The following is a 25005-nucleotide window of genomic DNA, read 5'->3' on the forward strand; positions in this document are numbered from 1 at the left end:
CCTCAAAAGTTCCATTTTATTACAGATGTCCTATTGGCACCTCTGGGAAAACCCGAATCTGAAAGCTTCTAGGTTTTTCCCACCCAAATGAAAGTCCGAGTCCCTGCCCAGCGCCCACATGTCCATCCCAATCAATGCACTGTCCCAACTGGAGATGCCTCCCAGTCACACCCCTCAAGGGTGCAGGGCAGAGTGGCCTTGGCTCTCGGAGAAAGGAATATTATTTTGACCAGCAGTCACCAACTGGTGGTCCGTGAGAAAAATTATTTGCATTTTTTATATGGCACTAAATCCGGGGTCCTCAAACTACGGCCCCTGGGGCGGATAGGTGCAATGAATGATTTTGTGGCTGCAGAGAGTCTCCCCCTTTGGGGTCTTTTTGTGGGAGTCGGAGGGGGGCAGAAATCCCGACTTGGGGTCTGCTTCGGCCTCCTGGTGGGGGGCTTTGGGCGAAGGCTGGAGGGAAGAGCCGCTGGTGGCGAAGAGCCGGAGGGCCTCATTCCAGTGGGACAGCATCAGGGCCTGGAACTGGTTGACCATCTCATCCCTTTGAGCCTCCAGGCACCAGCACCTGGCCTTGTACTCCCTCAGGTCTTCCCTCTGCTTGGAAAGCCTATGCTCCTAGTCCTCAGTGAGGTGCTTCTGCTGAGCCTCCTTCTCGGTCAGGTCCAATTTGAACTGAGCTGTTTTGCCAACTCTTTCTCCTGGGGGCTGCTTAGCTCCAGCAATTGCTTCCTGTTGGGGTCCTAAGGAGCCCGGGCGGGCAGGCGAGGACGGGTTGGGAGAGGCAAGTAGAGGTTGTTGAGGCGCCCCTTGATGTGAGTGACATCGAGTTGGCCACACCCACCCAGACACATGACCATCTGGCCACACCCACCCAGCCTGTCCTTAGGCAGATCCTATTAGTGGTCCGCGGGATTTAAAATTATGAATTTAATGATCCCTGAGGTCCGAAAGGACCCCTGATTTTGACTATATGACTCCCCAGCTCCATACAATCCCCCCTCCGGGTTTCCCACAGCACTAAATGTGGCAGGCCTGATGATCCAACGCCCAAAATGTCTTCCAGGACTGATATCAGACATGACACAACCTCGAGCAACTTGTTGAGAAATAGGCTCTAAAGCTGTTCCCCCCCCCTCCAAAAAAAATCTAGTTGTTCTTCTTCTTCTTCATGAAGATTCTTCAGGGACGTCCTTGGGCAGAGAAGGGAGGATTTGGAGGTGTCCCAAGTTTTATCGTACAAGAGGGAGGCGACCGTGCCTTTCCGATAACGATCAGAGACATTATCCTTAGGGTCTTCTGCAAGATAGCACAGGGCGGGTGAGGGCACAGAGGGGAGGAACATGTGTCGCCAGGAGGCAAATCAGAGGGAGGGGTGGAAGAGACACGCAAGGGGGAAAGAAGGGCTTAACCAGGGTTGCTGAAAACAGCAGCGTTCACACAACCTTGTCGAGTTTGGGTAGAGTTGACCTGTGTTTTAGAATAGTTCAGCGCTTCGGATAAACTTTGCTCCTTTGGTTGGCTCGCAGGTCAGTATTAGGGGAACCAGCGGTGGGCTTCAAAAATTTTAGCAAGGGGTTATTTGCCGGGTTGCTGGGTGGGCGTGGCCTAGTTTTTGCCCTCCCTGGGCTCTGGAGGCTCAAAGAGAGCCTCCGGGAGGGCGAAAACGGCCTCCCCAGGCTCCGGAGGCTGGAAACATCCCATTTCTGCCCTTCCCGAACTTCCGATAGTCCTGTTTTTTTGCCTTCTCTGAGCCTCCACGTAGGCCCTGCACTTCCCTGCATCCAAAACGGGCCACGTGGGGACTCCTGGGAGGGGTAGGGTGGGCGTGGCCAGCCAGGAGTGGGGTTTGGGAGTTCTCTGAACTGAATCTTAGCTGGAGGTTCTCCCGAACCCCTGCGAACCCCCCAACAGCCCATCCCTGGGGGTAGCCCAGCTAACGAGTGAAAATAATTCGACGATAATAAAGATGAGCCGAGGTGGCGCAGTGGTTAGAGTGCAGTACTGCAGGCCACTTCAGCTGACTGTTATCTGCAGTTCAGCGGTTCTAATCTAACCGGCTCAGGGTTGACTCAGCCTTCCATCCTTCCGAGGTGGGTGAAATGAGGACCCAGACTGTGGGGGCGATATGCTGACTCTGTAAACCGCTTAGAGAGGGCTGAAAGCCCTATGAAGCGGTATATACGTCTAACTGCTATTGCTATTGCTATAATTCTGTTTTAGAGCTGATTGCGAGATGGGGTGTAAATGAGGCGACACCTTGAGGTTTAGCTCCGCTCCGGCTGAACCTCTGGGAACAAAATTTTCTGCAAGAAAACAGAAATGGTTTCCTGAGATTTCATTTCCCCCTTTTGTTTATTTGCATCCTGCCTTTATTATTTGTACAAATAATTTGAAATGGTGGACATACCCAACGCACATTTCTCCTTCTTGTATTTTCCCCCGTGACAACAACCCTGTGAGGCGGACTGGCTGAGAGAGAGGGACTGGCCTGAAGTCACCCAGCTGTCTATCATGGCTAAGGCGGGACTAGGACTCACCATCTCCTGGTGATTGGTCCAAAGTCACTCAACTTACTTTCATGTCTGAGGTGGTGCTAGAACTCACCGTCTCCTGGGCATTGACCCAAAGTTACCAGTGAGCTTTCATGGCTAAGGAACTCGCTGTCTCCTGGTGATTGGCCCAATGTTACCCAACCTATTTTCATACCTGAGGTGGTGCTAGAATTCACCGTCTCCTGGTGATTGCTCCAAAGTCACCCGTGAGCTTACATGGCTAAGAAGAGGACTAAAACTCACTGTACCTCCTGACGATTGGCCCAAAGTCATCCAGTGGGTTTTCATGGCTAAGGCGGGACTAGAACTCACTGTCTCCTGGTGACTGGAGTCAGCCAACCTACTTCTGTGTCTGGGGTGGTATTAGAAATCACCGCAAAGTCAGCCAGATGGCTTTCATACCTGAGGTAGCACTAGAACTCACTGTCTCCTGGGGATTAACCCAAAATCACCCAGTGGGTTTTTTCATGGCTAAGGTGAGACTAGAACTCGCCGTCTCCTGGTTTCTAGCCTGGTGCCTTAACCCCTAAACCAAACTGGTTCTTACATTGGCCACCCCATCCACTTTTTCTCACGATCAAGGGAACTGGGTTCAAGGCATTCTAGGCGTAAGTAAGGCTGGCTCCTTCAGCCACGGCACAGGAGGTTGTCTTGCGCGCGCCTGGGCCCAGTTGAAATTAGAGCCGGCCAAGCAGACTTGGCTGTTCCGTTGTTTGTATTGTCGGCCGGTTCGTTTCCCGCCGCCCCCCCCCTTTCTCTCCCCAAAAAAATTAAAAAGGAAGGAAAAAATAACAGAGGCGGTGATTATTCTCCCCAGCTGATCTTTGCTCTTTCTTGCAAATGTAAACAGGCTAAGTGCTTAATTGCAACTCAGCCTGTCTGCCATGGACCAGGAGACGCCCAGATGCAGACGGGTGTGCGGGATTCCATCTGCCCTGAGTTTTTAATCAGGAGGGATGCTCCGTTTTCTAGCCCCATTGTATCCGGACAACCAGCCCCTCGGGGGAAGACAGGCCAAACAAAACATCGCTCCAAAATAGAAGTTTTCAATCGCGGTCCCAAAGTCACTACCGGGCCTTGGTCTATTCAGAACTGGGCCGCCACTCGTATGGCCCCTTCCCTTCCCGTACCACCGATTTAGCCGCGGTGGCGCAGTGGTTAGAATGCGGTACTGCAGGCTACTTCTGCTGATTGCCGGCTGCCTGCAGTTTGGCAGTTTGAATCTCACCAGGCTCCAGGTTGAGGACCCAGATTGTTGGAGGGCAATAGGCTGACTCTGTAAACCACTTTGAGAGGGTGTAAAGCACTGTGAAGTAATGTATGTCTAAGGGCTCCTTCCTTCCTTCCCTCCCAGTAGTTAGAATGCAGTACTGCAGGCTAATTCTGCCTACAGTCAGGAGTTCAATCCTGACCAGCTCAAGGTTGAATCAACCTTCTGTCCTTCCAAGGTGGGTAAAATGAGGACCCAGATTGTTGGGGGCAAGAGGCTGACTCTGTAAACTGCTTAGAGAGGGCTGGAAAGCACTGTGAAGCAGTATATAAGTCTAAGTGCTATTGCTATTCTTCTTTCCTTCCATCCATCCCTAGTGTGCAGTGGTTAGAATACAGTATTGCAGGCTAACTCTGCCAAGTTCAAATCTCACCAGGCTCATGGGTGACTCAGCCTTCCGTCCTTCCGAGGTCCGTAAAATGAGGACCCAGGTTGTTGGGGGCAAGAGGCTGACTCTGTAAACCGCTTAGAGAGGGCTGTAAAAGCAATATAAAGCAGTATATTTTGAGGGCTCTGGCTGTTGTTCATTTATTTCTAATCTGCTTATTAAGCCGTCCCAGGACTGATGAAACTCCGCAAACATTTGAGATTCTCCCACTTCCCCCCCCCAAACTGGACAATGATATTTTTGAGCACACTTGACCATTTTTGTGATCTTTGAGCTGTCCCAATATTTGCCGATCATTCGGATTTTGGCTCCATCCCCCTCACCCTCCCCCCTTTCTCAACACAACTTCCTTACTTTTGGCTTTTGTTAGTTACATTTCTTCCCCGTTGGTGGCTTCAATGTTTAAATTGCCTTTTTAAGTCGTGGAAGTCACAGTCTGGATTTCTTTGGTGGTATCAATAGGAAGGCGTTTAAAAACAGCATGTTACGCCCCTAGGCAAAGGTTGATACCTCAAAATAGATTCGTTTAAAATAAACCAAACCCAAAATAAATGTGGAACATTACAAAGGGCATCAAAAAGGCAACTTTTTTTTTAAAAAAAGAAAAGGATTATGCGTCTCTATACAGGTTCTCTTCAACGTACGACCACAATAGGGACTAGAAGATTTGCCGCTAAGCAATGCAGTCGCTCACTGAGACATCAAGTGACTTGTGACCTTCCTTGCTAACTTCTATCTGACTTCTATCTTCTTCTTCATGTTATGTGATGCTTTTGAGAGCTGCATGCAACGAAATTTCATTTTTAATGCATGCCAACATTCAAAGTGATGATGAAGTTTATTCTATTCCCTGCTGATGTTGCTTGTCAGGAGCCAGCTGGGAAGCTGGCCAACATAACCTCAGGATGACACGACTGTCGTAAATGTGAAACGATTGCCAAGTGTCCGAATCACAGTCAAGTGGCCACAGGGATGTTGCAGCTCTCTTAAACATGGCAACCAGCCGTAAATTACTTTTTCCAGCACTGTGGTAACTTCGAACAGTTGCTAAACTTGAGTGTTCAAGAATCAAGGACTCAGAAATACTCAGATTGAACAGCCAAAAAGGAGACGTAGAAAGAGATAAAAATGCTAGAGAGAAATATGGGAGACAAGTCAAAAAGAAAAAAAAAAGCATAGCAATTAAAGTACTGAAGCGGGCAAGAGATGATGGATAGATAATTTTACATTTTGGTATTGTTAAGATTTTCTCCTCTTCCTCCTCCTCCTCTTCTCCCTCCCTCTCTCTCTCTCGCTCTTGTAGGTAGGTGACATGATTAGAAGTTAGGTAGGATAGAAAGAAAATGTTTGTTTTAACAAAGGATGACATGATTAAAAGCTAGAATAAGAGAGAGAAACGAGAAAAAAAGGGGAACATTAGTGTATACATTTTTATGTAATGAAACAAGAGCAATAATAAGGGAAAGCATGGAATAATGACAGGTTACAACTTTAGATAAACACGTATTACTATTAGAAATATACAAGTTGGTTGAAAGTAAATAACTCATGATCAGTTCGCACCACTTCGGGAGAACCGGTTGTTAGCCTTCTGAGAAGTTTGGTGAACTAGTTGTTGGAAGAAATCATTAGGGCAGAAAACTGGTTGTTAAATTATTTGAATTCCACCACTGGCTATGACTAATGCTATTAGAATTGTTTTGGTATTAGGCTGTATGACATTCAGTTGCCATGCTATTTATGCATTGATATGTTTGTAAAAATAAATAAATTTTTTTAAAAAAAAAAAAGAATCAAAGCACTGCTTGTAGTAGCAATAGCAATAGCAATAGCAGTTAGACTTATATACTGCTTCATAGGGCTTTCAGCCCTCTCTAAGTGGTTTACAGAGTCAGCATATCGCCCCCCAGCAACAATCCGGGTCCTCGTTTTACCATCTCGGAGGGATGGAAGGCTGAGTCAACCCTAAGCCGGTGAAATTTGAACAGCCGAACTGCAGTCAGCTGAAGTAGCCTGCAGTGCTGCATTTAACTACTGCGCCACCTCAGCTCTGAGTGTGCCAAGATCGCCCAAAGTCATTCAAAAGTGTCCAAGAGAATGTCCTCTCCAGCTCACAGCGTTTCTTCTTCCCTGTCTATGTCTAGATACCTCTGGAAGACCGGATCATCTTCTCGGGCAACCTCTTCCAATACATAGAAGAGAACAAAAAATGGAGGAACCGTTTCAGCGTCGTACCCCTGAATTACGGTCTGGTGCTGTACGAGAACAAACTGGTGAGATTCTGCTGTGGCCTTAGGAGAAATACTCATTTTTCATTACTATTATGCCTCTGAGGAAGTGCGGGGAAGCTATGATAGACCGAAGAGATCTATAATACCGGTAGGAAATATTGTAAATTTGCCAAAGGCGCTGAAAACGAAGACTTGCAAAGGAATTTTCCAACAGCCGGGAAATTAGTAGCTGGTTTTGGACATAATTGCTTTGAACATCTAGACGAAGTTCCACAAAGTATGTTAGCTGTAGGGGAGATCATTAGTATGATAGCTTTGGTGGGGAGGCCATTAGTGGCAGGAATGTTGACCGCATGAAAATTATATGTTTTGTTGTTGTTAGTTGCGGAGTTATATCCGATCCATTGCGACCCCATGGACAACATTCCTCCAGGCCTTCCTGTCCTCTGCCATCCTCTGGAGTCCATTTGAACTTACACCTATTGCTTCGGGACTCCATCCAGCCACCTCATTCTCTGCTGTCCCCTTCTTCTCTTGCCCTCCATCGTTTGCAGCATTAGGTTCTTCTCCAGGGAGTCTTTCTTCCTTCTCATTAGGTGGCCAAAGGATTTGAGTTTCCTCTGACCTTCTAAAGAGCAGTCAGGGTTGATCTCCTCTAGGACTGACCAGTTGGATGGCCTTGCAGTCCAAGGGACTCAATGCAGGAGTCTTCTCCAGCACCAGAGTTCAAAGGCCTCCATTCTTTGGCAGTCAGCCTTCCTTATGGTCCAACCTTCACAGCCATCCTTTGCAAATGGGACAACCATCACCGTAACTATCCACCCTTGTGTTGACAGGGTCATGTCTCTGCTTTTTAGGATGCTGTCTAGATTTGCCATAGCTTCCCTCCCCAGGAGAAAGCCTCTTTTAATTTCATCATATGCTTATATGTTCCCCTCTCTAGGCCTATGAAAGAGGTCTACAGCCTCGAATTCTCATCAACAGTGCTGGCTACAAGATCCTCACCTCCCTGGACCAATATTTGGAACTGATCGGCAATAACTTAACCGGTGAGTTCTACTTGGTGTATCCCAGCTCGGATGCAGGATAGTGACATTTAACAAATAAGGCTGATTTTTAGTTTAGGATAGCGGTGTCAAACTCAAAGCTGATCTGGCCCACAGGGTGCTTAAATCTGGCCCGTGGGGCCATCCTGGAAACTACAAAAATGCAAGTAGAAAAATAGGTGGGAAGGTAACAGTGTTCCGTAGGTCTTCGGTGTTTAGTCATGCTGGCCACATGACCACGGAGACGTCTTCGGACAGTGCTGGGTCTTTGGCCTTTGAAACGGAGATGAGCACCGCCTCCTAGAGTCAGGAACGACTAGCACATATGCGTGAGGGGAACCTTTACCACACTATTATAACAATCCCTTTCTTGACTTATTTAATTTTATTACTGCAATTTCCCTATTTCACTCCTCTGCTCTCATTTCTAATTTTCATATTTCTTCTCTAACCATTGATAACTCCCATGTACCATAACAGTCAGATTCTCCCTTCTCTTTAATTGCAAATGTTAATCTATTCATTTCTGCACATTCCAATATTTTCTTAATCACGTTCTCATCCATAGGTTAAAAAAAATAATTGGACAAAAATTTGTATATAGTTGGAGAAGATGATACAACAACATACTGGCTTTAAACCAGGATTATTCTTGTTGGGGATTTCTACCACAAACTCATATAGTAAAGAAGATGTATATTGGATTTTATTCATGTCATAGCTGCAGCTAGAATTGTATTTGCACAAAATTGGAAAAGTGTCCGTGTCATTGTTGTTGTCGTTGTTGTTTCCCCTCCAGGTTCTCCATCCAAGTCGAGCCACGCTTCCATCATCAAGTGTCCCACCCAGTTCCCCATCATCCTTTGGCACCCTTACGCCCGCCATTATTACTTTTGTGTGATGACTGGCAAGGAGCAGGAGAAGTGGAAGGCCATTTTTCAAGATTGTGTGCGACACTGCAACAACGGTGTGTTTGACGGGATACCATTTGTGGATGGGTGTTCTCCTCCTCCCTTTGAAGCTATTGCGTCCTTCCCCCACCCCCTTTTCTTCTTTTCTCCCTCCATTTCTTTTTTCTCTCCCTCTTTTCTCCTTCCTTCCTTGCCATGGAAATGCAGTGGTTAGAATGCAGTATTGCGGGATGATTCTGCCGACTGCCAGGAGTTTGATCCTGACTGGCTCAAGGTTGACTCAGCCTTTCATCTTTCTGAGGTCAGTAAAATGAGGACCCAGATTGTTGGGGGAAAGAGGCTGACTCTGTAAACTGCTTAGAGAGGGCTGTAAAAGCACTGCAAAATGGAATATAAGTCTAAGGGCTATTGCTCTTCCTTTCCTTCCTTCCTTCCTTCCTTCCTTCCTTCCTTCCTTCCTTCCTTCCTTCCTTCCATGATGTGCAGTGGTTAAAATGCAGTATGGCAGGCCAACTCTGCCAAATTGAATCTCACCAGGCTCAAGGTTGACTCAGCCTTCCTTCGAGGTGGGTAAAATGAGGACGCAGATTGTTGGGGGCAAGAGGCTGGCTCTGTAAACCGCTTACAGAGGGCTGTAAAAGCACTATGAACAGGTATATAAGTCTTAAGTGGGAAAGAAGGAAGGAAGGAAGGAGCCTGACTCTGTAAACCGCTTAGAGAGGGCTGTAAAGCACTGTGAAGCAGCATATAAGTCAAAGTTGGAAGGGAGGAAGGAGGGAGGGAGGAAGGAAAGAAAGAAAGGCTGACTCTGTAAACCGCTTAGAGAGGGCTGGAAAGCCCTGCGAAGCGGTATATAAGTCTTAAGGGGCTACTGCTATTGCTACAGTAGGCCCAAATTGATGAGATGGATTTCCAGGCTGTTTGGAGAAGGAAATCTAAAAATAGGAATTGGCACAAAAGAGGCTCCCTTTGATAGAATTAGAATTGATGGCTGGATTGTACCTTTGTAATTCCAGAAGGAAATCTGGAATCTCCATCCTTGGGAAAATAAATAGCTGCTATATCCTGTTTATAAACTGTTCCAGGCACGATTCGCTTAGCGTGAGATGCCTCCTCCATCTGTCAGCTCCAACTGTGGCCTTGGGCTTGTCAGGTTGATCTCATGGCTTTGCTGCACCGTCAACCTGAGATTGTGGAGAGAGAGTTTTAGTTTCTCAACTCCACTCTCCAACCCATTTGATGCAGCGGTGGGATGCAACCGGTTTAACCACGGATTAGGTGAGCGCGAAGACACGCACAGTGTGCGCGCAGAGGCAGTGTTCGACCGCTGCCCGTTTTCAGCTTGAAAAACTTGCCTTCCATGTCAGCGCCAGCGAGTAAAACAGCTGATCGGCTGTGCTGCGCAAATCAGCTGAGCTAAAAAAACAGAGAAATATAGGACAGGAAAGGGGCAGGGGCAAGCAGGCGGGGCTAACTGCTCACGGGAACTGCTGCTTCGCCCGAACCGGCTGAATCCCACCCCTGATTTGATGCCTTGCCATTCTCTACAGCTAGCATCTCTCCTGTTTTCCTTTTCTCGCATGTCATCAATCAGGGATTCTTACATTTGACAGAATAACAGAGATGAAAGGGACCTTGGAAGTCTTCTAGTCCAACCCCCTGCTCAAGGAAGAGACCTTTTCCCGAACCGGCTGAATCCCACCCCTGATTTGATGCCTTGCCATTCTCTACAGCTAGCATCTCTCCTGTTTTCCTTCTCTCGCGTGTCATCAGTCAAGGATTCTTACATTTGACAGAATAACAGAGATGAAAGGGACCTTGGAAGTCTTCTAGTCCAACCCCCTGCTCAAGGAAGAGACCTTTTCCCAAACCGGCTGAATCCCACCCCTGATTTGATGCCTTGCCATTCTCTACAGCTAGCATCTCTCCTGTTTTCCTTCTCTCGCGTGTCATCAGTCAAGGATTCTTACATTTGACAGAATAACGGAGATGGAAGGGACCTTGGAAGTCTTCTAGTCCAACCCCCTGCTCAAGGAAGAGACCTTTTACAATTTACAAGTGTCCGGTCTCTTCTTTAAAGAGCACCCACAACTTCTGGAGGCAAGCCGTTCCACTGGTGGATTGCCCTAGCTGTCAGGCAAGGTCTCCTTAGTTCCAGGTGGCTTCTCTCCCCTTGGTTAGTTTCCATCCATTGCTTCTTCTCCTGCCCTCAGGTGCTTTGGAAAATAAGTTGATCTCCTCAAGGTGCCCGGACTCCACTTTGCAGGCTGGGAACCTGGCCTTGTTCTGGGTGAAGCTGTGTCGTTGGCAGAGGGTGGCATTTTGCATCCGATGAGCTCCACCCATCCTGCTCTGCTTGGCAGGTTTCCCACACTCCGGGGCCCTTCTGGAATGCACTGTGCAGGAGGAAAAGCTTCTAAAAACAGTTCTGCCAATAAAAAGCGATCCATCATTCTCCTCCTTGGCTCCTTAAACAGAACCTCCCTCTTGAAATTTGCAGACTGGACAGAACCTGTCCATCCAGCTCACAATAGCTGCCCTGTTCTCCTCTCTCTCTCCCCCCCCCCACCTCCCTCTGGAATTTTGGAGAGGTAAAATTTGATGTTGGAGAAGACTCTTGAAAGCCCCTTCAGGCGGCAAGGAGATCCAATCAGTTGATCCTAAAGGAAATCAACCCTGACTGTTTCTTTGGAAGGACAGAGAGCGAAGCTTGAAGCGCAAATATTTGGGCCACCAAATGTAAGGAGAGGAATCCTTGGAAAAGACCCTGATGCTGGGAAAGATGGAAGGAATAACAGAATGATACCCTTGGAAGGGATCTTGGAGGTCTTCTAGTCTAGCTCAAACATTCTAGACAATCCAACTGTACCTCTTGGACCTTAACAGAATAACAGAGTTGGAAGGGACTTTGGAGATCTTCTAGTCTAGCTCAAGTATTCTGGACAATCTACTGTACCTCTTGGACCTTAACAGAATAACAGAGTTGGAAGGGACTTTGGAGATCTTCTAGTCTAGCTCAAGTATTCTGGACAATCTACTGTACTTCTTGGATCTTAACAGAAGTTGGAAGGGATCTTGGAGGTCTTATAGTCTAGCTCAAGTATTCTGCACAATCTACTATACCTCTTGGACCTTAACAGAATAACAGTGTTGGAAGGGACTTTGGAGATCTTCTGGTCTAGCTCAAGTATTCTGGACAATCTACTGTACCTCTTGGATCTTAATGGATCTTAACAGAAGTTGGAAGGGATCTTGGAGGTCTTCTAGTCTAGCTCAAGTATTCTGCACAATCTACTATACCTCTTGGACCTTAACAGAATAACAGTGTTGGAAGGGACTTTGGAGATCTTCTAGTCTAGCTCAAGTATTCTGGACAATCTACTGTACCTCTTGGACCTTAACAGAATAACAGAGTTGGAAGGGACCTTGGAGGTCTTCTAGTCAAGCAGGAAACTCCTATACCATTCCAGACAAATGGCTGTCCAATCTTTTCTTTAAAAGTCTTTAATGATGGAGCAACCACAATTCCTGAATGGAAGCCATTCCGCTGATTCATTGATCTGGGATTATAGAATAGCAAGAGTTGGAAGGATGCTTCGGAGGTCTTCTAGTCCAACCTCCTTGCTCAAGGAGAAAACCTTATGCCATCCTGTCCACTCTCTTCTTAAAAACCTCCAGTGTAGGAGGAAAGCTGTCTCCGCTGGTTCATTGATTTTCCCTGGTCAGGAAATTTCTCCTTTCCTTCCAGGAGTTTCTGGGAGAATCGGTGACTATAAATCCTCCCTTGAAAGACTTTGCTGGATGGGAAGGAGCAGAATTCACAAGAAATTAATAAAAAGGGGTTTTTGTCGAGACCAGGAGTTGGCTTCATGCTCTCGGGAAGCCTCATTGAGAGCAGTTGTCTCTACCTCCCCCTTCCCCACTTTCTGTGGAGATATGATCTATGCATCCTGCATAGCCAAGGAAGCGGGGGGGGGGGGGGATATGTTTTGATGCTCCAAGCATCTGGGATTCTCCTTGTATTTTTTTCCCTTTTGTGGGTCTGTCCGTGTCTCTTGCTTGGGTGATTAACAGAGATGCTAAAAACCAAGAGGATTTATGGGTCTGTCTCAGCCACAGCCTCTCTCCCATGCTTCCCTTTTCCCTTTGGCTGGGCTGGGCCTTCTTGCTTGCTGTCAGCGTGGTATTTTATAGCAGCATTTGAAAGCGGCTGCTTGCTGCCTTTACTGTATCTCTGGTTTTGTTCTTTTGGGTTCCCTGCTGATTCTTCGCTTCTTGCTCCTGCGACGTTGAATGTCCTTTGCTGGATTCAGCCACCATTCACTCCCAAAACAGCTCACTTTATTCCGACCAGGGGGAAGGAGTATGGGAGAGAAGATGGATGGGAAGGAGGGAAGGAAGGAAGGGTATAAAGAAAGTGGAAGGAAGGATATCAAGAAAGCAAAAGATGGGAGAAAGGAAAGAGGAAGAAAAGAGGAAAGGAAGGAAGAGGAGGGAGGAGAAGAAAGGAGGGGAAGGAAGGAGGAAGAAAAGGGGGAGGGAAGGGAAGGAAAGAAAGAAAGGGGAAAGGAGAGAGGGAGGAAGAAAAGAGGGAAGGAAGAAAGAGGAGGGAGGAGAAGAAAGGAGAGGAAGGAAGGAAGAAGAAAAGGGGGAAGGAAGGGTAAGAAAGGAGAAAGGAGAGAGGGAGGAAGAAAAGAGGGAAGGAAGAAAGAGGAGGGAGGAGAAGAAAGAGGAAGGAGGAAGAAAAGGGGGAGGAGGGGAAGGAAAGAAAGAAATGAGAAAGGAAAGAGGGAGGAAAAAAAGAGGGAAGAAAGGAAGAGAAGAAGGGAGAGTATAAAGAAAGCAAAAGAGGGAAGGAAGAAAAGAGGGAAGAAAGGAAGGAAAAGAAAGATAAGAGAAGGAAGGGAGGGAGGGAGAAAAAGAAGAAAAGGGGGGAAAGGTGAGATTGGGCCAAAGTAGCCACCCACCCATCTCTCCATTGCCTCTCCAGTTCCCCAGTCCTTGAATCACAAAGAAGGAATCCCAGTCATGCCGTTGAGAAAGCCGCCTTCCTTCCCGCGGGGGAGTCAATTTTGCAAAGCTTGAAGCAGAGAAACGCTGGCCGCCTCTCTGATTCATTCTCCCAGCATTTTCCTTCGTCACTTTCTCTTGCTTTTTCTTCCCCCAGCTTGGATGGAAAATCTTATCTCCTATTTTTTTTCTTCTCCTCCTTCTCCTCCCCTTCTTCTCTTCCTCCCCTTCTTCCCCCTTCTTCCTTCTCCTCTTTCTCTTTCTCCTCCTCCACCTCCTCCTCTTCTTCCTCCTCATTCCTTCTCCTCCTCCTCTTCCTCTTCTTCCTTCTCCTACTTCTCTTTCTCCCCCCTTCCTCTTCCTCCCCTTTCTTCCTCCTTTTCCTCCTCCTCTCTTATTCCTTCCCCTTCTTCTCTTCCTCCCCTCCCTGTCAGCGTTCCAAATATCATGCAGAATTAAATCAGAGTCCAAAGCAGAGTTATCCTTACAGTTCCAATTTAATAAAATAGACATATTGGCATCATGCTATGGAATCCCAATTCTGAAACTTCCTGGGATTCCACCCAGTTTAAGGTTCATGATCTTGTCCCCACACCCACAAATCCATCACATGGTCCAATCCTCTTCTTCCTCACTGGCATCTCCACCCAGCTTCTTCCGGTCAGGTGCAAAGGTGCAGAGACAAAGAATAACCTTGAGCTTCTAGAAAGGAATTTTTTTTATTTTGAAAACAACACATTCTACCTCTTGCTATTCCCCCGCCCCATTAATGAGAGTGTGGCAGGCCAAAGATTCTTAAAGGAACCGCTGCAGGGCTGACACTTCCCCTTTCTCCTCCTCTTTCTCTTCCTCCTCCTCCTCCACCACCACCACCACCACTTCAGGAGTCAATGGAGAGATGGGTATTGTAGACTTTGTTGTTTTGAGGGTGATCTTTGCACCAAAATCTTCTCAGCTCTGTCTCTGAATTCATCATTTGGGATCCCCAGTCCACAGAATTCTTCTCTTAGGAGTCTCAAAAGGGGGGAATGAAATAATTTTAATGGCCTGTTTCTGCTTTGCTCCTTCCAGGAATTCCAGAAGAGTCCAAAGTCGAGGCTCCTGCATTCACCGACGCTGTGCGGATGTATCGCCAGTCAAAGGAGCAATACGGCACCTGGGACATGCTTTGTGGCAACGAAGCCCAGGTGAGTTATGTATCTGGAAAGACCTTAGCGCGGAATTTCAGGCAGAGGTCGGATTCAGCCGGTTTGTACCAGTTGGGGCGAACCGGATGTTAATTTTGCAACCGGTTCGCCGTACTGGTTATTGCAAGGACCGGCTGGCCACGCCCCACCCTCCCAGGAGTCTCCATGCAGCCCGTTCATCGTGCCAATACAGGGCCTGCGTGGAGGCTTCGGGAGTGCAAAAAATGGGCCTCCCAGAAGTCTGGAAATGGGCCAGTTTCTGGCCTTCGGAGGGCATCTGGAGCCTGATGAGAAGCCTTTTTCACCCTCCTGGAGGCTCGGGAAAAACCTCCGGAGCCTGGGGAGGGCAAAAACACCTGAGTAGGCCACACCCACTATAGCCACGCCCACCCAGCAACAGGGCAGAGAACAGGTTGCTACCATTTTTCAATCCTAGCACTGGTTTCAGGTTGGCTTCCAAAGCCCCCTTGGCAGCCCTCCTCCGGCTTAAATGTACTGCAGTTTTGAATAATTTTAAGTCCTTAGGAAAAGGAAGCTTGGATTGATGAACTGCTGGCCAATTTGTTCCTTGTTCAGTTGGAACGGTGGAGCCGACAAGAGTGCGTTGGCAGTTTGGTGCCTTTGGCGGTTGGATGACTTGAGCGGAAGTTGTTAGCAAGAGGCTTGTGGGTTCAGGCTTGCCATCTCCTCTCTCATCCCACCCTCTTTATTGGGCTGCACACCCACCCTCGAGGCTCGGTTGGGGCCTGGGCAAAAGTCTTCCCTGGGAAACAGTAGTCGTGTCCTCCCCAGGGAAGAAGGGATGTAGCAGAGGGGGAGAACCTCATTTGGCACTGCAAGGGGAGGGAGGGAAGGGAAGGGAAGAAGGGAGATAGAAAGTATGAAAGGAAAGGAAGAAAAGAGATAGAAGGGGAAGGAAGGAGATGAGGAAGGAAGGGAGAAAGTAGGAAAGGAAGGAAAGAGATAGAAGGAAGGAAGGATGGAAGGAAGGAGATGAGGAAGGGAGGGAAGGAAGGAAGGTGCAAGGAAGGAAGGAAAGAGAGGGGAGGTAGGGGTGGGGAGAGGAGAATCCTTGCCTTGTGGGCCTTCTGCATTTTCATTTCCCAGATTTGACTCCCTTCTAAGTGAGAAAGTTTGGGATGAGGGGAATGAAATAATAAACCAAGGAAGGGGAGAGTTGTCTGTGAAACAGCAGGCAAATGGGGGCGTGGTTGTGATTGACAGGCTGTGGTCCTTTCCTTGTCTAGATCTTGAGCAACCTGGTGATGGAGGAGCTCCTGCCTGAGCTGAAGAATACGATTGGCCCCCGGCTGAAGGGCAAAGAGCAAGAGAAGCAACGGGCATGGATTCAGGTAGGGAGCAACTTACGTGGCAAGAAGCTTGGGGAAGTCGCTGCTAGAAGGTTCAATGGAGTAGATGGATTGATGAATGGATGGAGAGATGGATACGATAGAGAGAGAGAGAGAGAGAGAGACAGAGATAGATGGATGGATGGATAGATAGATAGATAGATAGATAGATAGATAGATAGATAGATAGATAAGATAGATCTAGAGATAGACACAGGCAGACAGACAGATAAATATAGAGATAGATGACAGACAGACAGACAGACAGACAGACAGATAGATAGATAGATAGATAGATAGATCTAGAGATAGATAGACACAGGCAGACAGACAGATAAATATAGAGATAGATGATAGATAGATAGATAGATAGATAGATAGATAGATAGATAGATAGATAGATAGATAGATGATAGATAGATAGATAGATAGATGATAGATAGCAATAGCAGTAGACTTATATACCGCTTCATAGGGCTTTCAGCCCTCTCTAAGCGGTTTACAGAGAGTCATCATATTGCCCCCAACAATCTGGGTCCTCATTTTACCCACCTCGGAAGGATGGAAGGCTGAGTCAACCCTGAGCCGGTGAGATTTGAACCGCTGAACTGCTGATCTAGCAGTAGCCTGCAGTGCTGCATTTAACCACTGCGCCACCTTGGCTCTAGATAGATGATAGATAGAAAGATAGAAAGATAGATAGATAGATAGATAGATAGATAGATAGATAGATAGATAGATAGATAGATAGATAGATAGATAGATAGATAGATAGATAGATAGATTAGATAGATAGATAGATAGATAGATAGATAGATAGATAGATAGATAGATAGATGATAGATGATAGATAGATAGATAGATAGATAGATAGATAGATAGATAGATAGATAGATAGAAAGATAGAAAGATAGAAAGATAGAAAGATAGAAAGATAGATGATAGATAGATAGACAGGCAGGCAGGCAAACAGACAGATAAATATAGAGATAGATAGATAGATAGATAGATAGATAGATAGATAGATAGATAGATAGATAGATAGATAGATAGATAGATGATAGATAGATAGATAGATAGATAGATAGATAGATAGATGATAGATAGATAGATGATAGATAGATAGAGATATAGAGATATAGAGATAGATATAGAGATAGATAGATGATGATAGATAGTTAGACAGACAGACAGACACCAGTAGATGAGAGAGAGGGAGATGGAGGGATGGAGACAGACAGAGATAGACAGAGAGACAGACAAAGAGATGAGAGAGAGATGGAGATAGACAGACAAATAGACAGAGATAGATAAGTAAGAGATATAGATAGGGAGGGAGGGGGGGAGAGAGAGAAAAAAAATGAGAAAAAGGTGGAGAAGAAAGAGAAGGAAGAGGGAATAGATAAGGAGAAGGAAAATGGGGAGAAGGTAGAGAAGGACAAAGTGGAGAAGGAGGAAAAGATGAGGAAAACGAGAAAAAGAAAGAGAAGGAGAGAGGTAAGGAGAAAGGAGAAGATGGAGAAGGAGAAGAGTGATAAGAAAGTGAAGATAGATAAGGAGAAGGTAAAAGGGGAAGACAGAGAAGGAGGAGAAGACATAAGGAAAAGGAGAAGGAGGTGAAGATAGATAAGAAAAAGAAGGAAAAGGAGAAGATAGAGAAGAAGAAGAAGAAGGGAGAAGAGATTGGATCTAGTATGGAAATGAGGAGTGGTTCTTAAAAAAGAACTATAGTTCTTATAGCCTAAAGTTTTTAACGCTGCACCCAAACTTCTCTCGGTGTTCAGCTTCTTCCGTGTGGCCACAGTGATGACCGGGGGGGGGGGGGGGGGGGCATTTGGTTCCAGCCCCTTTGCTTGGGTGTTCTTCCCTCTCATAGGATTTTCTCTCTCTCTAAAGTTCATTTGCACTTTTGCAAAACTTGGAGTTAAGCCCAGTCCAGGGGAAAAATCACCCTCTTTGTGCCCAGCTGCTGACATTTTCACATTGGCAGGGAACAAAATCGTGGCAGAATTGTGGGAATCCGGGACTTCCCCTGTGCTGTTTGCCAGAGGCAAATGATTCGGCTCTAAATATTAATTAGCATGATGTCAGGTGCATGAAATATGCCGGAGATAAATTACTGCTATTGTTTATTCCATTTACAAACTTATCGTTTTGCCCAGAGGTTGGAATAATGAAGACAGAATACGTTATTATTTCGGTCTCTTCCTCAACGTTCAGGAAACCCAGCCTCGTCCCTTTGCATCCCATTTCTAAGTGACTAGTCCTCTTGACTGCTCACCCTCATGGGCTGGGCCACCCTGGGCAGGAGGGGCTGTGCATTCCAGAAGCAGGGAGTCATCTGGGAGGAAGGCGTAGTTTTGCTGAACTATCGGGAAATCTCTTCCACCCTTGAAATATCGTGGTGCGGAAATCTTGCGCCCGCATAGTTGGACCTGTTCTCATTTCGATTTTTAATATGAATTTTTGGGATGGACAGACATGATAGAGATAGATTGATTTATGGATGGATGGATGGATGGATGATAGAGATAGATAGGTAGATAGATAGATAGATAGATAGATAGATAGATAGATAGACAGACAGACAGACAGACAGACAGACAGACAGACAGACAGACAGACAGACAGACAGACGAACGATGGGAGGGTGGTAGATAGGTAGGTAGGTAGATACCGTAGATGGATGGGTGGATAGCAATAGCAATAGCAGTAGACTTATATACCGCTTCATAGGCCTTTCAGCCCTCTCTAAGCGGTTTACAGAGAGTCAGCATATTGCCCCCAACAATCTGGGTCCTCATTTTACCCACCTCGGAAGGATGGAAGGCTGAGTCAACCCTGAGCCGGTGGGATTTGAACCGCTGAACTGCTGATCTAGCAGTAGCCTGCAGTGCTGCATTTAACCACTGCGCCACCTTGGCTCTTATGGGTGGGTGGGGAGGGAGGGAGAGAGGGAGGGAGAGAGAGAGAGATGGACAGACAGACAGACACATAGATTAGATAGATGATGGATGGATGGATGGATAGATGATGATGGATGATAGATAGATAGATAGACAGACAGGATGGGAGGGTGGTAGAAAGGTAGATAGGTAGATACCGTAGATGCGTGAGTGGATGGCTGGGTAGGGAGGGAGGGAGAGAGCCAGAGAAAGAGAGAGACAGACAGACAGACAGGCAGACGCATAGATTAGATAGATGATGGATGGATGGATAGATGATGATGGATGGATGGATGGATGGATGGATGGATGGATGGATGGATGGATGGATGGTTGGTTGGTAGGTAGGTAGGTAGGTAGGTAGGTAGGTAGGTAGGTAGGTAGGTAGGTAGGTAGAGATAGATAGATAGATAGATAGATAGATAGATAGATAGATAGATAGATAGATAGATAGATAGACAGACAGACAGACAGACAGACAGACAGACAGACAGACAGACAGACAGAGGGATGGATAGATAGATAATAGATGATGGATGGATGGATGGATGGATGGACAAATGATAGATAGATGATAGAGAGAGAGATGCATACATACATACAGACATATACATACATAGATATATACATAGATAGATGTTTGCAGACTGATGTCACTGCAGATTTTTGACTTGGTAAAACAAGGAGTCTCTGTTTTTTGTTTTGTTGTGCGTGTCGTTAGGCATGACTTCATTTCAGCATAAAAAATCTTCTTCTTTTTCCCTCCCTGCCTTTTCCCAAAACAAACACCTGCTCCGGCACACCTTGATATATTTATTTGATCAATATCTGGGCTGCCGGTGCCAGGTATGAAATTAAAATAAATCCTAACCTTCCAACCAGTTTCCCTACTGGGACACCTTGAGGTCTAAAAGCGCCATCCAAGAAATTTCTTTGAAAAATACGATAAGGAGCAAGAAGCAGGCTTTGTGGGTTTCAATTTATAGCTAAATGTTGTGGCCCTCCAGTGGCCAGTGGAGCTGGCAGCAGAGTCGGAAAGTGAGGAGTTTGGGGAGGAAGATGGGCCAGTCCTGGAGTCTGGGGAAGGCTCAGATGAGGGCTCTGTGTCGGAAGCAGAGAGGGGGCCAGAGCCATATGCCAGTTATCAGCTGCCTTTGGAGTCAGACATCAGTGGGGCATAGGAACAGCTGGAGCCTGTTCCCAGTGTGCTCATGCGCAGAGTTGCCAGATGAAGGGAACAGCTAAAGAACAGGAGTCGACTTGGGAAGAAGGCCACAGGTGGATGGTGAATGGCCTCTTCCAGAGGAAAATAAAAGAGGAGTGAAAGGGGAGTGGAGTTTGCAGGAGACAATTAGTTCACTTCATTGGTTCATGACTCTCCGAGACTCCTTGCCAAGTTTTGCAGATCTCGGCCTGGCAGCTCTCCAAGCCAGAGAAGGTCTGCGTAAATCCTCCCTGGAAAGACTTTGCTGGATGTGAATGAGCAGAATTCACAGTCAATTAATAAAAGGGTTTTTTGTCGGAACCAGGAGTTTGCTTCTTGCTGTTGGGAAGCCTCCGTCAGAACATTTTAAGGGTGTCCAATCTCCATCTATATTTAGCTTTTAGAAAGATAATTCTGTCTCAAAATGCCAGCCTTGTTGAGGGGGGAGGGAAACTAAATGCATTCCTTTAAAAAAAACACCAAGATATGTATTGCCAGGTGAGCCATTGCAAAAAATTCCCAACACAGAATCCTACTTTTAAAAGCAAATATTCAGCTCTTGGTGTGTTGCTCGATGAATGCATTGTAGTTTTGTCTTCCAGGGCACAGATATCTCTCAGCCGATGAAAGAAAGCCTGTCTGTTTATAAACTTGCCCATTTCCTTGCCCAGGACTTCTTCCCATAATATACACTATACTGTACATGTTTCTAGATTATATGCCAAGGCTGTCTGTGGGTGGGTGGATCCTGCAGGAATGCCAAGAAAAGCAAGACTTTTGAGCTGGCTTTCCTGGAAAATTTCACTTTTTTTTTAATGTCTGTGTTTCTATGAAAACTGGTGTTTGCTTGAAAGTTTAGAAAGCTGTGAAGACGAAAACTATAGCTGTATACAACTCAAAATACAAGCTTGCCTTGACCTTCCTTCCTTTCTTTCCTTCTCCTATAACTCTTCCTTTCTTCCTTCTCATTCATGTGTCCCTCTTTCTTTCTGTCATTCCTCTCCCTTTCCTTCCTTCGCTGCTTCCCTCCTCCCTCCCCTCTTTTCCTTCTCTCATTCATATTTCCTTCCTTTTCTCATTCCTCTTTATTTCCTTTCATCCCTCCCTCCTTCCTTTCCTTCTCCCATATCCCTTCCTTTCTTTCTTCTCTCATTCACATCTCCCTCCTTCCTTCCCTCCATCCTTCTCTTATTTCTCTCCTTCCTTCGCTCCCTCCCTTCCTTCTCTCATTCCTGTCTTCTTCCTTCCTTCTCTCATTCATATCTCCTCCTTCCTTTCTTCCTTCTCTCATTTCTGTCTCCTTCCTTCCTCCTTCCCTCCCTCCCGTCTTCCTTCCTTCCTTCCTTCCTGATATTTTTATAACCTGTGGCTTATTCCAGGCTGAAGAACAGGACTGCCTTTCTATAGAATAAATATAAACGTGGAATGTACAGTTTGTAACAAATCTTCCTTTATTTATTTAGTTCGTCTGATGAATAAGTCACCATTTTTGTTTCCTTCATTGCATTCTTTGTTGTGTGTTGCTAGATCTTCCTCCCTCCCCAAAAAAGAGTCACAAAGTTCCCCCGTTTGGGTTGGCCAATCTACTTTTTTTTTTGACAACCATCAACCGTTCCCTTTTTCTGGTAGATCTCAGACGCCGTGTATCGGATGGTGTGTGACCAGGCAACAGCCCATTACGACTCCTTAGTGGCCAAATGTGAACTTCAGATCCCTGAAATGAGGAGCATCATCCGGACAGATATGGATCAGATCATCCAGTCCAAGGAACATTTGGGCAACAAAATCCGGGGTGAGTTAAAGCAGCGGATTTTGGCCGCTGATGGTGGATTTTTCAGCCATGCAATATCTACATCCAGTTGACCTTCTGGGATAATTCTGGGTGCTGGTATTATGTAACCCCAGTACAAAAAGAAAAGAAAAGATGCAGGGACTCTAGAAAGAGGGCAGAGAAAAGCAATGAAGATGTGGCCCGCCAGTGGAGGTGGCAGCTGAGTCGGACAGTAAGGAAGTTGGAGAGGAACCTGGGCCAGTCCTGGAGTCTGGAAGGCTCTGAGGAGGGCTCTGTGTCAGAAGCAGAGAGAGGGAGAGGGCCGTCTGACAGTTATCAGCTGCCTTCAGAGTCAAGCATCAGTGAGACAGAAGAACAGCTGGAGCCTGTTCCCAGTGTGCGCATGGGCAGAGTTTCCAGACGAAGGGAACAGCTAAGGAAAAAGCGTCGACTTGGGAGGAAGGCCAGAGGTGGGCGGTGAATGGCCCCTCCCAGAGGAAATAAAAGGGGAGTGGAGCTTGCAGGAGACCATTAATTCGCTTCATTGGTTCTTGCCTTCAAAAGTTGTGGGTGCTCCATCTCTGGAGGATTTCAAGAAGAGACTAGACAGCCATTTGTCTGGAAAGGTATAGCTCTCCTGCATGAGCAGTGGGTTGGACTAGAAGACCTCCGCGGTCCCATCCAGCTCTGTTACTGTTACTGAGAAGAGGCGAAGAAATTAATCTGTTTCCTTTATCCATAGGATTAAAAAGTTTGCATAATCTCATTATCGCTGCTCTGTAGTTCTGATCAGCCTTGGGATGTTTTTCTCTTCGTGGAATAGTTTGGAAGTTCTATAAGCCGTAGAACTGGTTAGGCATATGGGTCTTCCAGAAATTTCTGAACTACCATCTCCCAAAATTGCCCTTCGTTGCCCGAACTGGCTAGGTCCATTGGGAGTGGCTTCCCGAAGGTCTTCAGCATGGTTAGATATTTAAAAACATCTGGAGAACTTACAGGTTCCTCATACCGTGTTTCTCCGAAGATAAGACAGGGTCTTATTTTCTTTTTCAACCCCGAAATAAGTCTTATTGGCTTTATTTTCGGGGCGGTCTTATTATTTTTAAGGTGGAGGAAGCCCCTTAAGATCGTCCCGTGGATCAGCTGATCCAGAGAGGGCCAGAAGTTCTGTGTTTCTGACACACTCTTGCCAACCTCGCCGGGCCTGCCACTCACTTAACGCCCGCCACTAAGAGAAGGGACAGGGTAGCTAGGGTAGGCGGGAGCGGCCTTCACAAGGCCATTCCACGTGGGTGGCAGGTGCCTGTGGGGAGCGTGGGGCATTTCCCCCCCTTTCTACCTCCCAGGAAATGGCGGGGACCGACCGCATGCGTTTCAATATTTTCGGGAAGGGCTTATTTTGGGGGTGAGGTGGCGCAGTGGTTAAATGCAGCACTGCAGGCTACTTCAGCTGACTGCAGTTCTGCAGTTCGGCTGTTCAAATCTCACCGGCTCAAGGTTGACTCAGCCTTCCATCCTTCCGAGGTGGGTGAAATGAGGACCCGGATTGTTGTTGAGGGCAATATGCTGACTCTGTAAACCGCTTAGAGAGGGCTGGAAGCCCTATGAAGCGGTATATAAGTCTAACTGCTATTGCTATTGCTATTTTACTGGATGTAGATACACCACGGTTTCTTTCCGCTTGGGCCATCTGGATTGGGCTTGTTGGATTTCTTAAATCAAGGTGGATGGTGGGTCTTAGTTGTCCTTCTATCCTTCTCCTCCAGCCTCCGTCTTCTCCAAAGCTGAGGTCTGTGTCCGGAATCATGTCCAACCTTACATCAGTTCCATCTTGGAAGCCTTGATGATCCCCACCAGCCAGGGATTTACTGAAGTCCGGGAAGTCTTTTTCAAGGACGTCACTGACATGAACATGAACATTGTCAACGAAGGAGGGATAGAGAAGCTGGGGGAGGTAAGTCCAATGTTGATGGGGACAAGAATGGGCAGACGGAGTCGTCCTTTTGGGTGTGGCAAAAAGTTGAGAGATATGTTGGAGGGAGAGTTGATCAAAATTGTCTTCAGAGCTCTTCCCTCTCTCTGTTTATTTTTTGGAGGTCTCAAATGTAGGGATGTAGGTGGAGGAATCTGTTGTGGCCAGCAGCCAGTGGAGCTGGCAACCGATTCGGGCAGTGAGGAGGTTGGGGAGGAAGATGGGTCAGTTTTGGAGTCTGGAGAAGGCTCGGATGAGGGCTCTGTGTCGGAGGCAGAGAGAGGGCCAGAGCCGTATGACAGTTATCAGCTGCCTTCGGAGTCAGACTTCAGTGAGGCAGAGGAGCAGCTGGAGCCTGTTCCCAGTGTGCACATGCACAGAGTTGCCAGACAAAGGGAAGAGCTAAAGAACAGGGGTCGACTTGGGAGTAAGGCCACAGGTGGACGGTGAATGGCCCCTCCCAGAGGAAATAAAAGAGGAGCGGAAGGGGAGTGGAGTTTGCAGGAGACAATCAGTTCGCTTCATTGGTTCGTGACTCTTGGAGACTCCTTGCCGAGTTTTGCAGGAGCAGAATTCACAGTCAATGAATAAAAGGGGGTTTTTGTCGAGTTTGCTTCATGCTCTTGGGAAGACCCAGTCAGAACAGAATCCTTGAAAAAGACCCTGTTGCCCTTAGCAGGAAAGACATTGCTGAGACACTTGGATCTTCTCATCCTTCTTTTCTCCCCCACCCAGTACATGGAGAAACTGTCTCAGCTAGCTTTCCATCCTGTGAAGATGCAGTCCTGCTATGAGAAGATGGAGCAGCTGAAGCTGGAAGGTCTCCAGCAGAGGTTTGACGTCTCCAGTGCCTCTGTGTTCAAGCAGCGTGCCCAAATCCTGATGAGGCAGGTAAGGAATGCTTTAAGAAAGAACTCGCGTCAATAAATGGGCTCCTATGGCTTATGGCCAGCTCAGAAGTCATTGCTTCCCTCCAGCAAGTAAAGACAGATGCCTTGGTCTAGAAGCCATTGATGGAAGCCTAAAATCCATGAACGAGGCCGTCCATCTTTTCAAGATGTCCAAATTATGAGAAAGAATTTAGTTAGCTGCCCCAGTTATTAACTCCTTCCTTCCTTCCTTTCTTCTTTCCCTTCTTCCTTCCTTCCTTCTACCCTTCCTTT

General features: G+C 46.8%; 1 protein-coding gene across 1 annotated transcript in view; it reads left to right on the plus strand.

The window, feature by feature from the left end:
• The window catches only part of NIBAN2 (niban apoptosis regulator 2), a 64767-nt gene that overhangs the window by 28571 nt on the left and 11191 nt on the right, over positions 1-25005 (plus strand). The window contains exons 3-10 of the mRNA XM_087704792.1: positions 6361-6489; positions 7391-7496; positions 8293-8460; positions 14486-14601; positions 15849-15953; positions 21729-21891; positions 23637-23824; positions 24578-24733. Coding sequence (XP_087560918.1) covers positions 6361-6489; positions 7391-7496; positions 8293-8460; positions 14486-14601; positions 15849-15953; positions 21729-21891; positions 23637-23824; positions 24578-24733 — 1131 coding nt within the window. The remainder of the gene's footprint in view (positions 1-6360; positions 6490-7390; positions 7497-8292; positions 8461-14485; positions 14602-15848; positions 15954-21728; positions 21892-23636; positions 23825-24577; positions 24734-25005) is intronic.

Source organism: Thamnophis sirtalis, unplaced genomic scaffold (genome assembly GCF_051295495.1).
Source record: "Thamnophis sirtalis isolate CommonGarterSnake01/CBP01778 unplaced genomic scaffold, rThaSir2_p1.2 scaffold_2, whole genome shotgun sequence".
In the NCBI taxonomy this organism is placed as follows: Eukaryota; Metazoa; Chordata; class Lepidosauria; order Squamata; family Natricidae; genus Thamnophis; species Thamnophis sirtalis.